This window comes from Oryctolagus cuniculus, chromosome 6, assembly GCF_051225735.1.
Source record: "Oryctolagus cuniculus isolate XC-2025 breed Fujian yellow rabbit chromosome 6, ASM5122573v1, whole genome shotgun sequence".
Classification (NCBI taxonomy): Eukaryota; Metazoa; Chordata; class Mammalia; order Lagomorpha; family Leporidae; genus Oryctolagus; species Oryctolagus cuniculus.
The window spans coordinates 120,204,911-120,228,294 of record NC_142872.1 but is presented as its reverse complement, the minus strand read 5'-3'; the positions used below and the strand labels follow the sequence as shown (position 1 = coordinate 120,228,294).

Below are 23,384 nucleotides of genomic sequence, written 5' to 3'. Positions count from 1 at the left end.
GGATAACTCCCAGCACCCTACTCATGGGAGGGGAAGGCGATTGCTCCTCTTTGCCACTGGAAACTTTTCTGTGTCTTTAAATGTAAAGGACAAGTTCATTTTTACTTTCACATTTTTGGATTCCATTAAAATGTCCCAGACAGCAGCCTCTTTGATTGATCATCGGATTAAAAGAAGACATTCACTTTATTTTCATGTTCTTTTCTGTCATTCAACTTGTTTGTATTTCTTTTGTGGATTAAAATCACTCAAGGAAAAAAATCAGAGAGGAGCATTTGGCCTGCTGGTGGACACCAGCTGGGATCCATGTCCCACGTGGGAGAACCTGGGTTTGAACTGGCTCTTGCTCCTCGCGGTGCACAGCTTGGAGAGCAGCAGCCACAGCTCAGGTGGTTCTGTTGCTGCCACCCACGTGAGAGGCCTGGATTGACTTTCTTGTCTTCTGGCTTGGGCCTCTGGCCTGGCCCGTCCCAGTGGCATCACAGACATTGGGAGAATGAAACAGTGGAAGATCTCTCTCTCTCTCTCTCTCTCTCTGTGTGTGTGTGTGTCCCTCTGCCCTTCAAGTGAATAAATTTAAAAAAATCAAAGTACAGATGATCTGTTTCAACCAGTTCTTAGCTATGTATTTAAAGCTTTCAATCTCAAGTTAGTTTCCTTTGACATGTTAGTTCTGGAAGGTCTTATAGATGAGAACAAACTACTAGATATACATGCTTAACTAGACAATCACAAATGTTTTAGAATTTAACAAATATCTGTTGAGGGCTTAGTGTATATAAGACAGTATATAAAGATCTCTGAAAGGTTAAGTAAAATAATGATGTAGCCTCTCCTCTGATGGATTTCAGTTTTTAGTTGAGGCAGTAACATTATCAGGTAAATAAATGATAAATAAAATGCAGGGTAAGGGGCAGTGTTGTAGCACAAGTTAAGCTGCCGCTTGGGGCACCTGCATCCCATGTCAGAGTGCTGGTTGAGTTCCAGCTACTCTGCTTCCAGTCCAGCTCCCTGCAAATGCATCCTGGGAGGCAGTGGATGATGGATGCGGTGCCTGGGCTCCTGTACCTATTTGGGATATGTGGATGAGGTTCTGGGCTCCTAGCCCATTTGAGTGGATGGAAGATTGATCTCTCTCTCTTTCAAGTAGATAAAGATAAGCAAATAAACATTAAAGAAAATACTGGCAGGATGGGCTTCAAGAAGAAGAGGATTCTAGCTGGAAATCAAAGAAGATTTGCTGAAGGAAGTAGGATTTAGGTCCTAGCTCCACAAAGGCCAACCCTGTACCCTTGTTTCGGTACCCCAGTTCCTAGCATGGTATCTGGAAAAACTAGAAGCCTAATGCACTGCTTTTAAAATAAATGGATAAAGTGGACCTAGATGGTAAGATAGGAGACATGGAAGCAAAGCTGAGGAAGGATAATCTCAACCCACGCTCACGAAGCAATTCACTTACTCTGGGCCAGGCCTGGTGCCAGGCGGGGAGAGCAGCAAGTGCTAATGCATGGACCGAAGGGAGCTCGGTGCAAGGTCCATCCCAGGGGACAGCGTGGCTGGGTGTGGGGAGGGAGTGGCAGATAAGGCTAGAAGAGGTGGGAACAGCATGAGAAGGACCTGGGCTGCTGAAGAGTTGGAAGAGAAGGAACCCCGAATGTGTCATTGTCCTCATTTCTACTTCTGTGAAGTAAAAATCAGCTGATAAGATGGTCATGTGTATTTTGCTAATGTAAAAGCATTGTTAGACTTAGGAAAACCGATACATGCAGTTGTATATACACATGTGGCCCTCTGTATCCTTGGAGACTGATTCAAGGACACGCCTCTGCCCCCATGGACTCTGGACTCTGTGGATACTGAAATCTCTCACTGGTGCAGTGTTTGCATATGACCTAAACAATCCTCCCACATACTTAAACCATCTCTAGGTTACTTAGAATACCTACTACAGTGTATATGCTGTGTAGATAGTTGTTATATTGTTTAGAGGATAATGATGAAAAATAAAGTTTGTACAGTACAAAGTTGTTTAAAGATTTATTTATTTATTTGAAGGGCAGAGTTACAGAAAGAGAGACAGAGAAATCTTCCATCCTCTGGTTCACTCCCCGAATGGTTATAACGGCCAGGGCTGGGCCAAACCAAAGCCAGGAGCCTCTTCCATGTCTTCCACATGGGTGCAGGGGCCCAAAGACTTGGGCCATCCTCTACTGCTTTCCTAGGTGTGTTAGCAGGGAATTGGGTCCAAGGGGGAGTAGCTGTAACTCCACCTAGTACCCATATGGGATGCTGGCACGGCAAACAGTGCCCTAGCCCACTGCACCACAGAGCCAGCCCACAGACACAATTTCTTGTCTTGAATATTTTCAATGTGTTGTTGGTTGAATTTGTTAATATGGAAACTGGGGCTCCAGAGATCATGGACTTCATTTTGCAATCTGCTGGAACCTGGGATTGTTGCTTGTTTCTGTTTTTCCAAATCAAACAAGCAATGTAAAGCAGCCCCCAAGAAAGTCATATTTGTGTTTAATGAGTTAATTCTAAAAAATGATATTTGGACCTGAAATCAGATTGTGTTGGAAAGCTAATTTTTCTATATTCAAGAAATTCATGAATCTAAAAGTCCAGAAAAATTTTAATCCTAGCTTTTCCTTAAAAGATCTTTGAAACCATGGAGTAAGTTACTTAATTTATACAGCATGTACAAAATTTTAGATATACATTATACATAGGACATGTATGTCTGCGCCTGTTCCTGCATCCATTTTCTGTAGCTATCAGGCTGAATGGGATGCAGTAGAAAGCATTGTAAGAAGTTTTGGGCTTTAGAATTCAGATCTTGTCGGAAGCATGACTGGCTTACTTATCAGCAAATTGCTTGACCTTAGGCAAACTGCTTAACTTTGAACCTCAATTTCCTCATCTATAAAATGAGAATAACAATTCCCAACTCATTATGTGTTTTTTGAAAAAGCCATAAGAGCATCTATTTATTATTGAGTAATTTCTGGGTATTTTCCATGGGAGGAGCCTGAGGCACAGAGGTGACGTCATCCACTTGTGGCAGATCAGCTTGGAAAACGCAGAACTGGATTTCCTGTCCAGGCTCTCTGACTCGGAGCCTGCCTTTTGCATTATCCTCTTATGCTGTTTTAAAAAGATTAAAAATTATTTGATACTAGCTGATAGAATAAAAAAGGGAGAGAACGATCCAACATGGGATGTGAGATACACAGCAGACCCATAGAATGGCAGATGTCCTAAACAGCACTCTGGCCTCAGAATCAGCCCTTAAGGCATGCAGATCCAGCTGAAAAGCCCATGAGAGTATTTCAGGCATGGAAAGACAAGACACTCTGGGGAAAAAAAAAAAAACAAAAACACCTAAATGAAAGATCTCTGCGAGTGAGATCCCAGTGGAAAGAACGGGTCATCAAAGAAGGAGGTACCTTTCTCTGAAGGGAGGAGAGAACCTCCACTTTGACCATGGCCTTGTCTAAATATGATCAGAGTCGGTGAACTCAGGGGGCTTCCATAGCCTTGGCAGCTCATGACAAGAGCCTAGGGTGATTACTGATGCCATAAACAAGAGTGTCAATTTGTTAAGTCAACAACAGGAGTCACTGTGCACTTACTCCTCATGTAGGCTCTCTGTCCTTAGTGTGCTGTACATTGTGATTTAATGCTATAACTAGTACTCAAAACAGTATTTTTCACTTTATGTTTCTGTGTGGGAGCAAACTGTTGAAATCTTTACTTAATGTATGCTAAACTGATCTTCTGTATATATAAAGAGAATCAAAAATGAATTGAAGGGGAGAGGGAGTGGGAAAGGGGAGGGTTGCGGGTGGGAGGGAAGTTATGGGGGGGGAAGCCATTGTAATCCATAAGCTGTACTTTGGAAATTTATATTCATTAAATAAAAGTTAAAAAAAATTATTTGAGATGGAGAGCGCTCCCATCCTCTTATTTACTGCCCAAATGCCCACGATGACTGGGGCTGGGCTGGCCAGAGCGGGGAGCTGAGAACAGAATCCAGGTCTTCTAGGTAGGTAGCATGGACCCAGCTGCTTGAGCTATCACCACTGCCTCCCAGGGTCTACATGACCCAAAAGGTGGCATTAGGAACCAGAGCTGGGATTGAACCCAGGTCCTCTGGTGTGAGATGCAGCTTTCTTTCTTTTTTTTTTTTTTTAAAGATTTTATTTTTTGAGAGGTAGAGTTCTAGATGGAGACAGAGAGAGAGAGAGGTCTTCTGTCCAGTGGTTCACTCCCCAAATGGCCACAATGGCCAGAGCTAGGCTGATCCGAAGCCAGGAGTTGGGAACTTCCTCCAGGTCTCCCACATGGGCGCAGAGGCCCAAGCACGTGCCCATCTTCTACTGCTTTCCCAGGCCATAGCAGAGAGCTGGATGGGAAGAGGGGCAGCCAGTAAACGAACCGGTGCCACAGGCGGAGGCTTAGTGTATTACTCCATATCGCTGGCCTGAGATGCAGCCATCTTAACCACTAGGCAAAATGCCTTCTCTTCATTTCCCCTTCCTTTAAAAATGTTTATTATTTTTAAAAAGTTATTTTGGAGAAAGTGAGTGAGCTTCCCTATTTGCTGATTCACTCCCCAAATGCCCCCAGTGCCTGGAACCAAGGTCGGAGCCAGGAGCCAGGAATGCCATCCAGGTCTCCCGCAATGGTGGCAGGAACCTGGTTACTTAAGCCATCACTACTGCCTCCTGTGCTGAAGGTAAGAGTTGGAGCCAGGAGTCAGTGTGGGGTGCAGGCTTCCTAGCAGGTAGGCTGAATGCCTGCTCCAGGTTCCGCTGTTTTGAAAGGTCCCTCCACAAATCTGCCTCATTGGCACTGCTAAATACATGGCCATTTCTTCCTTATCGCCCAGGGCATTCCTAAGAATTTTGCCTCTTTAAAGTTCAGATATCAACTCTACAAATAGACCCAAAAGCCATGGTGTTATCCCTATATTTGTCTTCAAGTGTGTCTACACTGAAATGTATTAGAAAAAGGAAAATTTCTCCTAGTATGAATGTAAATCTCCCCATAGGAGAAAACCACTTTTCTTGTGTAGTCATTAAGGTTGTTTGAAAATTCTGTTAACCTTGCCTGAACTCCTCATTCTGCTTCCACATTTATTTTTCCTCGATATGACCCAGGTAAATCTATAAAACAATTGGTTATGTTTGCTTTTATCTACTTTCAAAATGTTGTCAAGTGATGTACCAGCTGTGTGTGTGTATGTTTGAGAGAGAGAGAACAAAATGTGTGTGTGCTTGACAGGCTTACTGATCTTTATTTCTTTTAATATTTCATCTCCTATTTTCTAATCATGTAGTCATAGTTGCTACTTTCTTTTGAACTCCATATATATTGTTAAGCTAAACTCACATTAAAAAAAAGGTTTATTTATTTGAAAGGCAGAGTTATAGAGAGAGGAGAGGCAGGGAGAGAGGGATCTTGTAGCCACTGGTTTATTCCCCAGTGGCTGCAATGGCTGGGGCTGGGCCAGGCTGAAACCAGCAACCTGGAACTCCATCTGGATCGTCCATGTGCACACAGGGGCCCAAGCACTTGGGCCATCTCCTGCTGCTTTCTCAGGTGCCTTAGCAGGGAGCTGGATTAGAAGTAGAGCAGCCAGGAATTGAACCAGCATCCTTATGGGATGCCAGCTTCGAACGTGGTGGCCTAACCTGCCATGTCACAATGCCTGCTCCCTAAACTTTCAACATTTCAATGCAAGCTTTAACAGATGATTTTTTTTAACTGAGACAAGATAAAAATATATATATATTTGACAGGCAGAGTGGACAGTGAGAGAGAGAGAGAGAGAAAGGTCTTCCTTTGCCGTTGGTTCACCCTCCAATGGCCGCCGCGGCCGGCGCGCTGTGGCTGGCGCACCATGCTGATCCAAAGGCAGGAACCAGGTGCTTCTCCTGGTCTCCCATGGGGTGCAGGGCCCAAGCACCTGGGCCATCCTCCACTGCACTCCCAAGCCACAGCAGAGAGCTGGCCTGGAAGAGGGGCAACTGGGACAGAATCCGGCGCCCCGACCGGGACTAGAACCTGGTATGCTGGCGCTGCAGGTGGAGGATTAGCCTATTGAGCCGCAGTGCCGGCCAAACATGATATTTTTAAAATGTGTACCAGCATGTGGTTCAGAGGGTTAAGCTGCCGCTTATGCCGGCATCCCATTTCAGTGTGATAGTTTGAGACCCAGCTGTATTGCTTCCAATCCAGTTGACTGCTAATGTGCCAGAGAAAGCAGCAGTGGAAGATGACCCAAGTATTTTGGGCCCCTGCCATGCATGTGAGAGAAGTTCCGGTCTCTCAGCTTTAGTCTGTCCCAGCCTGGGCTGTTGTGGCCATTTCAGGAATGAACCAGTAGATGGAAGATCTCTCTTTCTCTCCCTCTCTTAGTCACTCTGCTTTTCAAATAAATAAAAAAAATCTGTAAAGTACTAAAAAGCATTTCTTTTTTATGGAGTTCTGTATTTTTTTCATTTGTGTAAGAATTCCAATATGGAATAGATAAGGAATTATCCCAGGAAGTCAGTTTATAAGCAGAGCCAAAAATAGTTGTACACCATAGTATCTGAGGCATACTTTATTAGAATGTTAATAAGTCAAACTATTTTATAACTCTAATAAATGAAAAATGGAATATAAGAAAATGAATTCAAATATTTTATTTCTTCCTTCAGATTGCTCTCTGAGCCTCCTGGTTTTTCTACAAAGTCCCTTTCCTTCCCTCCATCAGCCTCTACCTGTCAGTCTCCAAAAGCAGTACTGACATTTTTATCAGAATTTACCAAGTGCTAAAAGGAAAATGGTTAAATGCTCTCTAAAGAAATTTGCCACTTGCATATTTTATTAAATGTGAATTCAGGAAACAAACTAGTTAAAATGTGAGAAAACTCATAAAATCTATATTTTAAAGAATTGTTTCCTCCTATAGTTAATTTGACTTGTTCAGTGATTTAAAGTTTGTTGCTATATTTGCATCTTCTTTATTTTGATTCTTATAGAGAAATTTCTACTCTCCATTTGATTTCTTGTAGTATGTCCTTTCTTTAGTGAGTGACAAAGACAGATATGGAACATTCAAGGATAAAATTGAAGGAAAAAATGTAAAAATGGTACATCACTTGACAACATTTTGAAATGATCATTTTTAGCATCTAAATTTTTGGAGTGGTTAATTTGAAAAAATATTATTTGATTATTTGAAAGAGAGAGATCTCTTATCTATTGGTCTACTCCCCAGATGCCTCCAACAGATGGTGCCTGGGCCAGGTCAAAGCCAAGAGCTGGGAACTCAGTACATGTCTCCCACATTAGGTGTCCCAAGTACTTGAGTCAGTGCCTGCTGCCTACTGGGATATGCATTAGCAGGAAGGTGGAATTAAGAGCAGAGTGGGGATTTGAACCCTGGCAGTCAGATAGGGGATCAGGTGTTTCAAGTGATATCTTAACCACTGTGCCAAACATCTCCCCCTAGAGTGGTTAAAATTTTAATGATTTTCCAACAATGGATATACTGGTGATATGTTTTCAGTGCATAAAAGCTTTAAAAATGAAAGAGGATGAAGAAGTAAACCAGGATCATAAAGTGATAACCAGAGATAATAAGGTGGTTGGAATTTTAGGCAGTGGATGTATTTTTGATTTCCTTGAGTCTTTTGCTTTGCTTTCTGGAGTCCAGCATTGTGCTGGGCAGCAATGCTTTGTAGGCCACATGGGAAACGTAGCCCACATTTTCGCATCAAGTAGTCATGACACGTCTCAGTGAAAGTATAATTTCTGTGAAATGTAGAGCCTCAAGGAAGAAAGGGAAAATAATATTGAACAGAAGACAATAAGGGCAGACTTTGGATTCTTATTTGGTCTCTTTTGGAGGCATAGGTAACACGTTTTTTCCTGAAGTGTATTACAAGGGTATCAACTTTATATAGAAGGCCAGAGACAGCCAGTGAGATCTCTGAATGAAGGATTGCCAATGTGCTTCAGTGCTTCCCACCTGAGAAGTCTAATATTTGAAGCTTTGAATCAGAACCATTAAACTTAAACTGACTTCCGTATGTATGTATTTGAGATGCAGAGATACTGAAAGACAGAGACATTCCCCAAACTCCTGCAATGGCTGGGACTGGGTTGGGCTGAAGTTTGGAACTGGAAACTCAATCCAAGTCTCCAATATTGGTGGTAGGAGTCCAGTCACTTGAGCTATCACTGCTGTCTCTTAGGGTCTACTTTAGCAGGAAACTGGAGTCGGAAGCCAGAGCTGGGAATTGAACCCAGGTACTCTGATATGAGATGTTGGGGCTAAATGTTCAGCCCCAGAACCACTAAAATCTTGTGTCTAATTATCTTGGCTGTTCCTGACCCACATATTAAGAATAAAATTTATAATATAAATTATATATAATATATAATAGTATAATAGTAAAATTTAATGAGTAAAACATATAGTAAGGGTAAAATTATTTTAAAGCATTAACAAAAAATGAGTGGGGATTATATTCATTGCCTATCATGTAAGCCTTAGAATGAAGGAGACTAAGAGTGAGGCAGTTAAAGAATGAAGTTATGGAGCATTTGTTTCAAAGTGTTGACTTGCAGGTTACCATGGATGAGGTTTCATGAAGCTTCTGGAAGGTCAACCCGTCCCTTATAGAGGAGAGTTTGGTCTTTAGGGATCTCATTTTACTACATTTATCACCGAATCACATCCATGAGTCTTTATGGGTTGGAAGACATGATTTTCACAGACTGGTAACTAATCATATTTATCTCTGGTTTATTCACAGGCATTTGAATGAAGAGTATCATGATGACTCAAGCCCATCTTCATTCCCTGTGTCTTCTTATACTTTATTTGGTAAGAGAGTAGATGTGTTTCTCCATTTATTTACTAGAATACTTCTGCCATCTTCCTACCCTTACCAGGGAAAGAATAGCAATCATCCCTGTAAAGAAAAAAATGTACTCATGAACATTAAGTTGCCATATGGAGTGGGCACTAGTTTGTCATCATATATTTTCAGTGAGATGTTACCTATCATCTGTCTCTCCTTCAACCTGGGGAAGTACTTTCTTGTCAGCTCTTAAAAGCCAGTATCATTTGATGGGCAAAGTTTATAACGATCCATTCAGGGCTAGACCTTCACGTGTAGCTCAAGGAATCCAGAAAAAAATTAGAGTGATATATATGAATATGTACATATTCATTAGTCTGTGTCCCTTAAACTTGACTTTTTTTTTACTTTGACAATGAAAAAAATTGCACCCAAACATCAAGAAAAGCATTTTCTCTATTTTTGACTCCCCCCACCCTGTTCTTTTCATAGTTGGCTTGGAATTTTGGGGTTAAATTGGTTCTCAGCCATTTGTTGACAAAGGTTTCCTGAGCTTAGAGCTGGATGGAACTTGGGGGTCCCAGCCATCATCCTTGGGCGAGACAGTGGGATTCAATCCTTGTTTTCCCACGGGGCTCCTGATATTCCCAAAGCTTGCCAAGAAATTTGTTGTATTATAAAGCAGGGTTATGGGAGTGTATTTTCCTTTCTCTAATATAGAAGTTCCTAGATCCTTACACCTCAAATCTTGTTTCCCTTTCTCTGGAATCCACAAATAACACACCAAACTCCAAATCCCAGAGAGCCCTAAGAGCCTACACATTTCAAAATATTTATAAACAGAGTCAGACTTGTACAGCTAGCAGAGCCATCCCTGTTGGACAGTGTGTGTGTGTGTGTGTGTGTGTGTGTGTGTGTGTGTGGTGGGGGGATGTAGTTCAAACTTCTTGAGCAGTGTGCATCCTCATGGTCTGCAGATTCGAAGCTTGTCCCCAGGATACGCTGCAACGGCTGGTTCACACACCCCCACTCACTGTCTCTCTTCTTCCTCTTCTTCCTGTCCTCCTGGACACCCTTTGATATTTACAGTATCCCAGGACGGTGGCAAAGTCAAGCCTGGCTTCAAACTCAGTGCAGCCACTTACCAGGAAGCAGAAACTGAGTGACTCACCCAAGCTTTCAACTTCAGATCTCTGCCCCGTGACACAGGTCTCATGATACAGCTGGGATTGGGGCATTAGGGATGCCCAGTCTGTCAAGTCTATGCATGTTTTTCAAAGTCTGAAAAAATCAGAAAATTGGGACATTTCTGGTCCCATGAATTCTGGAGAAGGGGTACTCAATCTGTAGTACTTGCCTTAAGAGATGCTGTTGTAAGTTAATCAGACCACATTTATTAAACTCTTGGATCAGTGAGTGGCATACTCTAAGAACTCAATAAACAGTAGCTGTCTATCACTATAGCATTTTGGGTACTCAGGGCATGCATCTGAATGGGCCCTGATTTCCACAAAGAAGGGGCTGCATTTTAGTCACCTTTGCAGATTTAGTGCCTGCAGAGTGGTGGCAACAGGGTAGAAAGAAAATAGGCAAATGGAGGCTTATGTTAAGAAATGGCACTCTGAGATCTGTGGGGAGGGGTAAGATTCTGTCTCAGCAATTTGATATTAGTAGATCTTGCTTGTTGCCTGAGCATGGAACACACATTTTTCTTCCTGGACAAAAGTGAAAATGAGGTTCCCTTCTCTCTACTTGCACCCCTATGGGATTTCTACTTAGAGTGAAACAATGGCCCAAAGCACCGCTGGCAGCGAGAGCCTTGCCCAGGAGGTGGCTCAGCAGAGTTGTCTTCGGGTGAAGGCAGGAGGTCGCTCCCTCCTCGATGAGGTCTTGGGGGTTTTGCCATGGAACCACTTCTCTCTCTCGCCTCTGTCCACCTCATATGCCAACTCCTTTCTATGAAGACTGGAAGTTTAGTTGGAGCTTCCTGCCTGCTACTTGAGAATCATCAGCCAATTATTCCAACACTGTGCATGGCTCTTCTGTTTTTTTTTTTTTTTTTTTTTAAAGATTTATTTGTTTTTTTCTTTTAAAGGCAGAGTGACAGGGAGGAAGGGAGGGGATGGGTGAAGGGGTGAAGAGAGAGAGAGAGAGAGAAACTTCCAGGTCTTCCACATTGGTGCAGGGGCCCAAGCACTTGTGCCATTCTCTGCTGCTTTTCTAAGGTGCACTTACAGAAACCTGGATTGAAGGTAGAGCAACTGGGACTTGAACAGGTGCCCATATGGGATGCTGGTGCTGCAGGCTGTGGCTTCATCAGCTATGCCACAGCACTGGTCCCTCTTCTGTGCTAAGAGCTGGTTTCATAGGAGACTGGAAACGCAGCAGTGACACAGTGCAGAGCACGGAAGAGAACAAGTAGGCAACCTAGGGATATAGAAAGGGTGCTGAGCAGGGAGGCAGGGGAACCCAAGAAGAAGCCATCGATTGTAGTATTTGCCTGGGACTTCCGGGAGGAAGAGGGCTTGGCACAAATTCTACACAATCAATATGTTGAACTCTTGCTGGCGTCTCCGAAGCAGGCCGACCTGGCAGGCGCTGTGGCTCCTTTGGTTTAGAAGGCAGTGTGGCAATGTGGTTGAGAGTCGGGACTTGGTGGGGCACCAGGGCTGGCGCATGTCTTGGGGCAGCACTAAATGATCTGTGAGTGTGTTGCCTCTGCTGTGGGGCTACTCTGCAGAACGGCATCCCGAGAGCACAGATCAGAAGAGATGAGGTATGTGGGTGCCAAGTCCATTGCTGCCACGCAGGAGAAACTGGCTGTGTCATCCCATTCACTTGCCTTTGGTTCAGCTCTTGCTGAAAAGATGGCGGGTGCTCTCCTTCCGAGGCTGGCATGGAGCCACCCTCTTGCTCATTCCTAGGTTTCCACCACACAGTCCTGCCCACTTCCGGCGGTGAGGCTTGGTGACTCACCATAGGTGTGCACACGGATTTTGAAATCTTTATAGCCCCAATAGCCGCCCTAATGGGCAGGAAGAGTTTCGTTGCCCTGATACAAGGATGCAACTTTGAACCCTCGAGCTCAGACACAGCCTTCCTTTTCTGATTAAGCCAGGCAGCTTGTCTGCCTGTGCAAACCACAGCCTTGCTCCCCGCAGGCAGGCTGGTGAGTGTAGTGTTCTCTGATGTGGCCGGCGGGAAGGCTGACCGCCTGCTGACTGGGGGCAAAGTTACTGAAGGTGCCTGGTGTCAGGCAGGAAAGCACAACCCTCCTCCTGCACCAGCCACAGCGCCATGCCACCACGCCACCAGCTGTACCAAGAACTTGTGCCCCACCTTCCGGAGGAGATAATGGAACTGGTGAAGACTGGAAATGGAGTGGGAGGGCGGAGGAAGAGGAGGAAGGAAGAGCCAGCTGAAAGTCTGCGGAATTATTGTGCGAGTTAAGAATGTTTTCAATAAGTATTTGGGGACGTAGAGATTGTGCCTGGATTTGAACGTTACGTATACATGTATTGAAATATCACATAGTGCACATAAATATGTACAATTTTTTATATCAAAGTTATTGCCATTATTATTTTTTTTGACAGGGAGAGTCAGACAGTGAGAGAGAGAGACAGAGAAAAAGGTCTTCCTTCTGTTGGTTCACCCCCAAAATGGCCGCTATGGCCAGCGTGCTACTCAGATCCAAAGCCAGGAGCCAGGTGCTTCTCCTGATCTCCCATGCGGGTGCAGGGCCCAAGCACTTGGGCCATCCTCTACTGCACTCCCGGGCCACAGCAGAGAGCTGGACTGGAAGAGGGGCAACCGGGACAGAATCTGGCGCCCTAACCAGGATTAGAACCCGGAGTGCTGGCACTCCAGGCAGAGGATTAGCCTAGTGAGCCATGTGCTGGCCTATTTAAAATTATTATTAACAATTAAAGATGTTTTTTGGCTACTAGTCACAGGAAATTTGACTTTAGAGCATTTTAAATAAATAGGGGTTTATGATCTCAGGTAACATGGAGCCTGGAGTGGCAACTCAGGGCAGGTTGGCAGTTCCACCGTGTTATCAGAGGCTTGGGCTTATCTCTCTTGCCACTGCCATTTTTAAAAAAGATGTATTTATGGGACCAGCTCTGTAGTGTAGTGGGTTAAGTTGCCACCTGCAGTGCTGGCATCACATATTGGTGCCAGTTTGAGTCCCAGCTGCTCCACTTCTGATCCAGCTCTCTGCTATGGCCTGAGAAAGCAGTAGAAGCCAGCCCAAGTGCTTGGGCCCCTGCACCCGTGTGGGAGGCCTGGAAGAAGTTCCTGGCTCCTGGTTTCAGACAGGCCCAGCTCTGGCCATTGCAGCCATTTGGGGAGTGAACCAGTAGGTAGAAGATTCATTCCTTCTCTTTCTCTCTATCTCTGTTTCTCTGCCTCTGGAACTCTACCTTTCAAATAAATAAATCTTAAAAAAAATGTATTTGTTGGAAAGGCAAAGTGACAGAGAGGGAGAAAAACAGAGAGAGAGAGAGAGAGAGAGAGAGAGAGAGAGAGAGAGAGAAAGAGCTCGATCTCTGTGCTCTGTTTCTCTCCCCAAACACCTGCAACAGCCAGCCTGAAGCCAGGAGCCAGAAACTCCACCTGGATCTCCCATGCGAGTGGCAAGAACCCAGATACTTGGGATATCATCTGCTGCTCCCCAGGCACATTAGCTGGGAGCTGGATCAGAAGCAGAGTAGCTAGAACAAACCGGGCCCCATCCATATGGGATGTGGGTGTTGGCCCTCTACCACCTTTTGAGCTCAATTGTCCCTCATGGTTCCTGATGGCTGCCCAAACTGCAGATATATCCCTGTGTCAGCAAGAATCAAGGGAAATGGCAACACTGGCCATATCTTTTCTTGTTTGATGTTTTTTAAAGATTTATTTATTTGAAAGGCAGAGTTACAGAGACAAGACAGAGAGAGAGCTCAAGAGATCTCCATCTACTGGTTCATTCCCCAGATGGCTACAGCGGCTGGGGCTCGGCCAGGGGGAAGACAGGAGCCAGAAGCTTCTTGAGGGTCTCCCACATGGTTGTCAGCATTGGGCCATCTTCTGCTGATTCCCCAGGTGCATCAGCAGGGAGTTGTTTTGGAAGTAGAGCAGCCAGGACTCGAACGGGGGCCCCTGCGGGATGCCAGCATTGCAGGCAGGGACTTACCCTGCTGAGCCACAGTGTTGGCCCCTGTCCTTTTCATTTTTAAAATTTTCATTTTATTTTTGAGGCAGAGAAAGAGACACACAGGGAGAGAGCAAGCATGCTCAGAAGACGGCATGCATAGAAGCGGGCACTCCCATCTACTGATTCACTTCCCAAATGCCCAACACAGCTGGAGCTGGGCCAGGCTGAAGCCAGGTGTCAGGAACTGAATCCAGATCATGAATGTGGGCGGCAGGGACCCAAGTACTTGAGCCATCGTTGCCGACTCCTAGGATTGTATGAGAGCAGGAAACTAGAATTGGGAGTGGAGCTGGGACTTGAACTTGGGTACTCTGATACGGGATGCAAGTGTCTCAAGTGGTATCTTGACTGCTAGGCCAAACACTACCCCAGTCCTCTTTCAATCGAAAACCAGCACCTTGCCAGGATCTCTCCCCACTTCTTAGACTTCCTCCTCTTGCTTCATGAATAATAACAGGGTCACTTGGCCACCCTTGTGGCTGCGGGGGAGCCGAGAAAGTGACAGTTGGCTTCTTGTTTGTTATTTCTTTGTTATCAGACAATCAGGATCAACTTAGTGAAGACTCAGCAAAGGAGGGATGTAGTGTAAGACCTTCCCGCGTCTCCCACAGACGGGCTGTTCTTGGGCTACTCCCTGCAGGCAGCAGTTTCTATGGAGAGACCGCCCTTGTTCTCCTTAAAGTGGAAAACGAACTCTCCTCTCCCCTGCCCAGTTCTTACTGTGCTGGTTTTGCTGATCTTGCTCCAAAAACCACTGACTGGCCATGTCCTGCTTCTCATGCCAATCTTTCCCACCTCTGACTTCCACCACAAACAGGAGACCCAGAGAAACACCTGGGAAGGAGGGGAGGCTGCCGCCGCTGGGTATGGGGCACTGGGTCCCTGGTCCTAGAAGACATCCGTGTGAGGGCATGACTGGCTCATTCTTCCTGTGCGCTCCCTTCAGAGGGCCCTCCTGGGGAGGCTCAGTGCTCCCCATTCTCTGGCTGGAGAGAGTTACCCTGCATGCACGTCCCCAGTGAGGCTGGCTACGCTCCGGGTCACCTTGGTCACTTTTGCACCCCTACCATGGGCAGTCAGTGAGGCGTAGTGGCCAAGAGTGTTGGTTCCGGCTACTCCCTGGGAAAATTGCTTAACTTCCCTGTACCTGAGTCACAGCACCTATAAAACTGGGCTAACAGTAGTCATTCCCTCCAGCAGGATAGTCCCTGGGATGAAACGTGCTTAGGGCAGAGTTCCTTATGCTTAAAGAGCTTTCCTTACTGTCCTGGACGCTCTGGTTACGATTCCACCTGGGTGTGGCTGGCTGAGGGGCTGCTTCGCTTTTAAGTTTAGGCTCTTTGCATTTCTGGACCCAAAGCAGGGGTTCTACCACTTGGGACTACTGCTTGGAGTAAATCTTCTTGTGTTTTCATTTTTTCTTTCTAAATAAGCAGAAAGAGCTAATCAAGTGTTAAAACCAGTAAACTTTTCTTGAGTGCAAATTCTTAAGATTCAAAATTCAGACTCAGATTTGACCAAAAATTACCACATAACCGTGGGCCGAGCAAGCATTAGACTAAACATGTCTGCATATTTTTTTCTCCCTTATAAATTTGGTTATCCTTGAGGTGACTGTGAACTCCAAAGCACCAAGACTGTGCCTTGAATGTCCTTATCCAATCACAGGAGTAGCGAGAGGTGTTTGAAGAAGCTGATGCCAGTCAAGTAGAACTGAGAAGGCAGAGTGGCAGTGTGGGAGACCCTGTGCTTTCGCTCAGTTGGACTCCAGCGTCACCTCTCTAAGCCCCTTTTATTACACAGGAATGTTAATATTCTTCCCGTTTTTTTCTTCCCCATTGTTCTTGTGGTTAAACTTGAAAAGCAATGCAAACTTCAGACCAAGGTACTTTGACCGGTGGAGCCCCTGTGTGTCATGATCGGATTTCACATTGTTTGCAGCCGTGAGAGAATCCTGTGTTTCAGGGATCAGTTCTGGAAGACCTGACAAAAATCAGCAAGTCACACACACACACACACACAGAGTCATGAGGGATGCTCACTTTCTCTCTCTGTTCACAGGCAGCTGGATATGGCCAAGATGGGAAGTTTAGTGGACCCCTGAAACCCATGACATTTTCCATGTATGAAGGCCAAGAACCAAGTCAAATCCTATTCCAGGTAAAGGCTCCCCTGGATCCCTGTCATCTTGATTTCTCAGGCTCTCGCGTGAACTTTCACTCCCTTATCTGTGGCCCAGCAGTGGCACGACAAATCTAACGATCAATCAAGAATGACCACAGCTGAGTGAAACAGCGGGGCGGGCACAGTGAGGGCAGCACCGCTCCTGCTCCTCATTCAGACTTCCTCAGTCGCCTCCGGAGCCAGTGAGCTCACCCCGCTCGCGGGAGCCTGGAGCCTGCAGACTCTGCCTGTTCATTGGAGTGGCCCAGTCTCTGGCCAGAGCGCTGGCCATCTGACCCCTGACCCCCAGGGCTGTCTGCTCCATAGACTTGCTGCCTGCAGCGTCTGATACCGGGCTTCTCTGAACTCAGCGTTGGAATAGACTGTCTGGCCAAAGGCCGGTCTTTCCCTTGCCACTTCCTCTGGGCCCAGGTTTGGGGCCGCACCTGCGGGCTGGGACGCCAGCGGTGGTGGGTGGCTGTCTCACTTGGTTAGATACCTGTGAGGGGCATCAGGGCGGACTGCAGGTGGCATGAGGGACTTCCGTTACTGACGGTACTGAACCAATTCTGGAAATGTAATGGCGAAGGACGGTAACATAGGGCTGGGTTGGGCACATGTCCCCTCAGGTAGCAGCTGGCGCCCAGAGATGGGGGAGGGGCTTTAACAAGCCTCTGGGGGCGCCCAGGACCCCTCCTCACTGCTTTTACAGGGGAGCCGTGGGGGTTGCTACACTACCTTCTAAAGCAGGTGCCTTCCATTAACTACTGAGTATTGGTTTTGGGGGGACAGTTCCGGACCACAGAGGAGACACGTACGGTACAGGGTCATTGCACAGGGGCTCCCCTCAATCACTGGCAGGGGTGCACGTGTGTCTATGGCCAGCTCTGCCGGGCATGGGGTGAAAAGGGGGTTGGGCCCTCAGGACGCGGTGGGTGCATTGAGAGTCCAGAAATGGACAAGACTGACCTGGAGAGGAAGCGAGGGCAGAGTGTCTGGCAAAGGCATGGCCAGGACAGCTGCCCTGTGCGGGCAGAGGCGAAGGGCTCCAGGAGGCTGGCGGCTGTGGCCGAGAGAGCCCAGGAAAGAGGCTGGGAGAGGGGGCTTCGGAGACAGGCAGGCGCTGGCTCCCAAAGTGCTCAGGTTTCCCCCCCAAAGCAGTGGGCCTCAGTCAAGTTCAGAAAAGACCCTTGTGGCTACAAAATGGGAGGGAGAAAGGCCACTGCGGGGGAACTGGTTAGACGGCCCACTCACCCAGAGCGGTCTCCTTGTTTGCTTACTTCTCTGCTCAACCCGGGAACCCATGGGTGCAGATTCGCTCTTTTTAAAATTCCTTTCGTTTGTGCATTATGCTTCACAAGCTGGTAAGAACTTTATGTGCCTAGTACACTTTTTTTTTTAATTGACCATGTATAGAGTGCCTACTGTTAAAGCAGACGCTATGCTGGGTACCAGGGATACCGATGACCCGGGTGCTGTGCCTGCCCCAGTGGGCAGGCAAGTGACAAGTGACAAGGACACAGGTGCGTGCCCCGAAGGTGCTGGAGCACGTCTGGTAGGATGCAGAAGGGCAAGCTTAGGTGGCAAGAGAGTGACTGATTTTTAAAATTTATTTTGAAAAATTGATGAGTGAAAATTGGATCTATCATGTACAACATGTTGCTTGGAACTCTGTAGACTGTGGGCTGGCTAAATCGAGCCAATTGACACATGCATTACGTCACATTTTTTTTAATGGTAAGTACATTTAAAATCTAAGAGTTACTACTGTTTCCTGAGGATGGTAGTGGGTGGACAGAAAAGGTTTCAACAGCTCCTAACCTGAATATTCAGAGATCAGTGCTAGCTCCCAAACAGGAAGCAGGCTCCGAGCACAGCAGAGGGGTAGGCATGGGGGTGTGCATTTAGTGAGAAAACGGCAGACGGCAGGTGGTCCCGAGTCTCCTAGGGAGACAATGCACAGAAGTCCCCACACCTGTGAGGTCAGGCACCTACTTGCCTGCACCATCACCACTACCTTCCAAGGTCTGTGTCGGCATGCAGCTGCAGCTAGGAGCTGGAACTGGGCGTTGAACCCACCTACTCTGATGTAGAACGTGGTGGTCCTCCCTGGCGTGAAGAGAATACGTAATTTAACGGTAATAGAGATTTCAAGACAGAAAGTGGACAAGGACATAGAAGACTCAGACAACACTGTGCAACTGATGAGAAACAGATGCCTGTGGAAACTCTGACCAACAGAAAGTCCTGAGTGCTGGGATAAGTGCCCACCCCTGTGGTAAATCTGAAATCAGTGTTAAGTCCTGCAATTCTTTCCTCCCTTTTCAAGAATGTTTCAGCTATTCTGAATCTCTTTTGCATTCCTATATGAATTTTAGGATCAGTCTACAAGGCAACAGGAATTTTGATAGGAAATGTGTTGAATTTGTTGATCAGTTTAGGGAGCATTGTCACCTTGACAGTATTAAGTTTTAGATCCATAACTATGGAGAATTTATTTAGATATTCTTTAATTTCTTTCGACCATGTTTTATAATTTCTGCTTTATAAATCTTGTATTTATTTGGTTAAATTTATTCTGAAGTAGGTTATTTTTTATCTTTAGGTTGTTCTTCGATAGTACATCAAAATGCAGTTATTTTTTGTAACTAATCTTTTTCTTGCAACCTTAAAAGACTTGTTTATTAACTGTTATGATTTTGGGGGGGTTTCTTTTAGGATTTTCCATATATAGAATGATGTTCTCTGAGAACAGGGGTTGTTTTACTTTTCTCTTTCCAATCTGGATGGCTTTTATTTATTTCCCTTGTCTATTTCCCTTTGATGGGACCTCCTTTATTTAGTATGATGTTAGCTGTAGGGCTTTCTTAGATGCTGTTTATCAGGCTGAGAACTTACCTCCTGTTCCCAGTGTATATTTTTAATCTGAAAAGGATGTTGGATTTTGTCAAATAATTTTCTGCCTCTTTTGAGATACTCATATGGGTTTTATCCTTTATTCTATTAATAATAATAACATTAACTGATTTTCATATATTCAACTGGCCTTTCATTCTGGGATAAATGCTACTTGATAATGACATGTAATATTTTTTATATATTGCTGGATTCAATTTGGTAGTATTTCACTGAAATGTTTGTATCTCTATGCATAAGAGATATTGGTCTGTTTTTTTGGTCTGGGTACCAGGATACTATTGGACTCACAGAATGGGTTAGGAAGTATCCCTTATTCTTCTAGGTTTAGAAAGAATTTGTGGGCCGCTGCCGCGGCTCACTAGGCTAATCCTCCCCCTTGCGGAGCCCACACACTGGGTTCTAGTCCGGGTCGGGGCGCTGGATTCTGTCTCGGTTGCCCCTCTTCCAGGCCAGCTCTCTGCTGTGGCCAGGGAGTGCAGTGGAGGATGGCCCAAGTGCTTGGGCCCTGCACCCCATGGGAGACCAGGAGAAGCACCTGGCTCCTGCCATCGGATCAGCACGGTGCGCTGGAAGCAGCACGCCGGCCGCGGCGGCCATTGGAGGGTGAACCAACGGCAAAGGAAGAGCTTTCTCTCTGTCTCTCTCTCTCTCACTGTCCACTCTGCCTGTCAAAAAAAAAAAAAAAAAAAAAAAAGAATTTGTGAAGCTTTGGTGGTAATTACTCTGTATGTTAGGTAGACTTTACCAGTGAAGCCATCTGGTCCAGGGCTTTGTTTTATGGGAATTTTTAACTGCTAATTTAACTTCTTGTTACAGTTCTAAAAACCTGTTGGTTATTAGAGTGTGTTGTTATTTCCATGTATTTATGAACCCTCCAAATTTCCGCCTATTATTGTTTGCTGATTTCATTCCATTGTTGTAAGAGAAGATACTTTATATGACTTTTTAAAAATAAAAAAATATTTTAAAATTTATTTGAGAAAGAGAAGGGGGAGCAATACAGAGTCAGAAAGAGAGACTGAGTGAGCACACCCATCCACTGGTTTACTATCCAAATGACTGCAATAACTGGGGCTGGGCCAGGACAATCCAAGTCACCAACATAGGTGGCAGGGGTCCAAGTACTTGAGCCATCATTTGTTGCCTCCTAAGGTGCACATTCAGGAAGCTGAATAGGGAGTGGAGCCAGTACGCACACCTGGAACACCTCCGCACTTCAGTATGGGAGATATGGATGGAGCTATCTCCGCTGACTGATTAATTGCTATGCAAATGCCTTCCCTTATACGACTTCAATCCTTTTACATTTGCATTTATTTGAAAGGGGGAGGGAGGAAAGGGGAGAGAGAGGAGAGGAGAGAGAGAAGAGAGAAAAGAAAGAAAGCACTTTTATGTGCTGGTTCACTCCTCAAAGGCCTGCAATAGTTGGGGCTGGGCCAGGCCAAAGCAGGAGCCTGGAAATCCATGTGGTTACCCTGTCGGTGGCAGGGACCCAAGCACTTGAGCCGAAACTTGCTGCCTCCCAGAGTACATCTTAGCTGGAAGCTGGAGTGAAAGAGACCTGTTTATTGCCTGAGGTATAATCTATCACAGACAATGTACCATGTGGTTGATTTTTGTTGGTAAGTGTTCCATAGGTGTCTGTTAGTTTCTAGTCAGTTTCACAGTGTTGAGTCTTCTATTTCCTTGTCCACTTTCTGTCTTGAAATCTGTACCTATTACTGTTAAACTATATATTCGCTTCAATTCGATCAATCTTCATGTATTTTGGCATCTGTTGTCAGATCCTATATGTTTATAATTAAGTTTTCTTTGATTGGTCTGTGTATAATTTCAGAATAACCTTTTTAGTCTCTAACAATTCTATCTTAAAGTATGTTTTGTTTGATAATAGTATAGTGTAATTTCACCCTCATTTTGGTGGAGAGTTTGTTGGAGTTATAATTCTTACTTGGAAAGCTTTCTTTTTAATCCCTTTAAAGGTGTCTTTTACTGCCATCTAGTCTCTGTGAGGAATAAGCTGTTAATTTCATTGAGGACTCCTTGTACATGATGAGTCTGTGCAATTCCTAGGTTCTTTCCTGCTGCTTTGAAGAGTCACTTTGTCTTTCAGCTGTTTGCTTATGATGTGTCCAAGTTTCAATTTCTTTGAGTTTGTCCTGCCTGGAGTTCAGTACTTTGGATGTATAGATTTGTGTATGTTTTTTTTTTTTTTTTCCTTTTTTAAAAGATTTATTTATTTGAAAGGTAGAGAGAGAGATAGCTTCCATCTGTTGGTTCACTCCCCCAAATAGCTTCAACAGTCAGGACTAGGCCAGGCCAAAACCAGAAATTCCATCCTGGTCTCCCACCTGAGTGGCAGGGGCACAAGGACTCAGGCCATGCTCCACTGCCTTTTCAGGCGTGTGAGCAGGAAGCTGGACTGGAAGTGGAGTAGCCAGAACTTGAACTGACCCTCTCTAGTGGCATGGCCACATCACAGTGGAGGATTAACCTGCTGCACCAAAACACTGGCCCATAGTGTCTTTTAATTTGGGAACTTTTCGTCATGATGTCTTCAAGTAATCTCACTATATGGGTTTGTTGAATGGTGTTCCATTGTCTTTGAGGTTCAGTTCATTTTATTCCTTTTTCTCTCTGTACTTTAGACTGAATAATCTCAATTGACTTAGTTTTTTTTTATTCTTTTTTCAAGTCTGCTTTTGAGCCCACTAAATGGATTTTTCATTTAGTTATTGTACTTTTCACCTCCAGAATTCTTATTTAAAAAAAAAAAAACAACAGAATTTCCACTGGCTTACTAATGTTCTCTATCTGGTAAGACACTGTTTTCATACTTTAGTTTATTAGAAATAGTTTCCTTTAGTTTTTTAACCTATTAAGTTATGGGGGTACTCCCAAAAGGTTGTAGAAAATGGAATTAAAAGATGTTTATTTCTGAGCATAAAATTTTTGAAATAGGTGTGTAGTTTTGTCATAAAGGAATTTTCATGAACTTTTTGAATGCTCCTCATGCATAGTTTAAAAATATTTTTTGCACCAAAATAAACTTACCTTGTAATTCTATTCCCCATGAACCTTTTAAAGTACCCTCATCAGTGATTTACATAGTTATCTAGTAAGTACAAGGGTCGGACCTTCTCGGGGATAGTTTATATTTTATATTGACTGCTTTTTATTTTTAAACTGAGTTGTACGTTTCATGGTGATTTGTTGAAAGTGGACATTTAAAGTAATAGAATGTGGCAACTCTAGAACTCACATCCTTTCCTTCCCCCAGAGTTTATTGCTGGTGATTTGTTCAGTGACTTTCCGAAACTAATTCTGTAAAATATGTATTCTCTGTCATGCGTAGTCGTCGAAGTACCCTGCTCAGCTTGGTATTCAGCTAAGCACTAGATGGGAATTTCTTGAACTGTCTGGAGCCAGTCCATCTCCGAGCCCTTACTGGAGGCCACTCTGTGTAGGTTTGAGCACACCTTCAACAGTGTGGCAGGAATGTACAGCCTTGCCTTAGGGCTCACTTCCTTGTAGAGAGCGCTGAGGTCAGCCCTTCTCAAGCCCTTCCTGAACAGGGGCACAGTCTTGCTCACGCATGTGGCTTTCCAGAGTCCCAGAAATCTATCAGTCAGAGATTTTCAGCGCCTCCTGAGGACATCCCATTCCCCAGCCTTTTCTTTTAAGTATTGTGGTCAGCTTCTTATTTGCTTCAACGATAATCACAGCCTTAAGCATCTACCAATTTAAACAGTCACTGCTGACTTTTTCCATCAGATGCCCCAGTGCACTGTTGTTTATAGTGAGTTCTGAGCCAGGCCAAATAAAGGCAGGCCTGTGAGGAGATGTTCCCGGGCAAGTCAGATAGCAATAGTCCTCTGGCGGCAGGGCCTTTGGGAAGCTCCATGCCCCCTCTGCCCCTTGTATGGTTGCAAAGCTGTGGATTTTCAAGACTACTGCAGATCTTTGGAAGGAATGATGGGGTTAGGGCAAGCAGAAACACCACAAAGTTTGTTTTTTCAGATGTTCAGTAGTTTTAAAAATGATAAACATTTCTTGGCTTTTGTAAGCATTTGGTTAACTTCCCAAGTTGGGAAAAAGTTGATATTTACAGCTTACTCATGTTTTCATGGCTTTGTGGAGAAGTGATTGTGTGCAGGCCCTCACTCTACCTTTTCCATTGATGCTCAGCCTTTTCCTTGAAACAAACAGCAACATTTTTCATTTATTATTCAAAC

General features: G+C 44.9%; 1 protein-coding gene across 2 annotated transcripts in view; it reads left to right on the top strand.

Moving 5' to 3' along the window:
* CDH17 (cadherin 17) overlaps window positions 1–23,384 on the top strand; it is an 88,142-nt gene that overhangs the window by 15,137 nt on the left and 49,621 nt on the right. For both annotated transcript variants that reach the window (XM_089335531.1, XM_002710691.6), the window contains exons 2-3: window positions 8,817–8,887; window positions 16,129–16,227. In XM_089335531.1, the coding sequence (XP_089191657.1) occupies window positions 8,825–8,887; window positions 16,129–16,227 (162 nt within the window). In that variant the 5' untranslated portion in view covers window positions 8,817–8,824. The remainder of the gene's footprint in view (window positions 1–8,816; window positions 8,888–16,128; window positions 16,228–23,384) is intronic.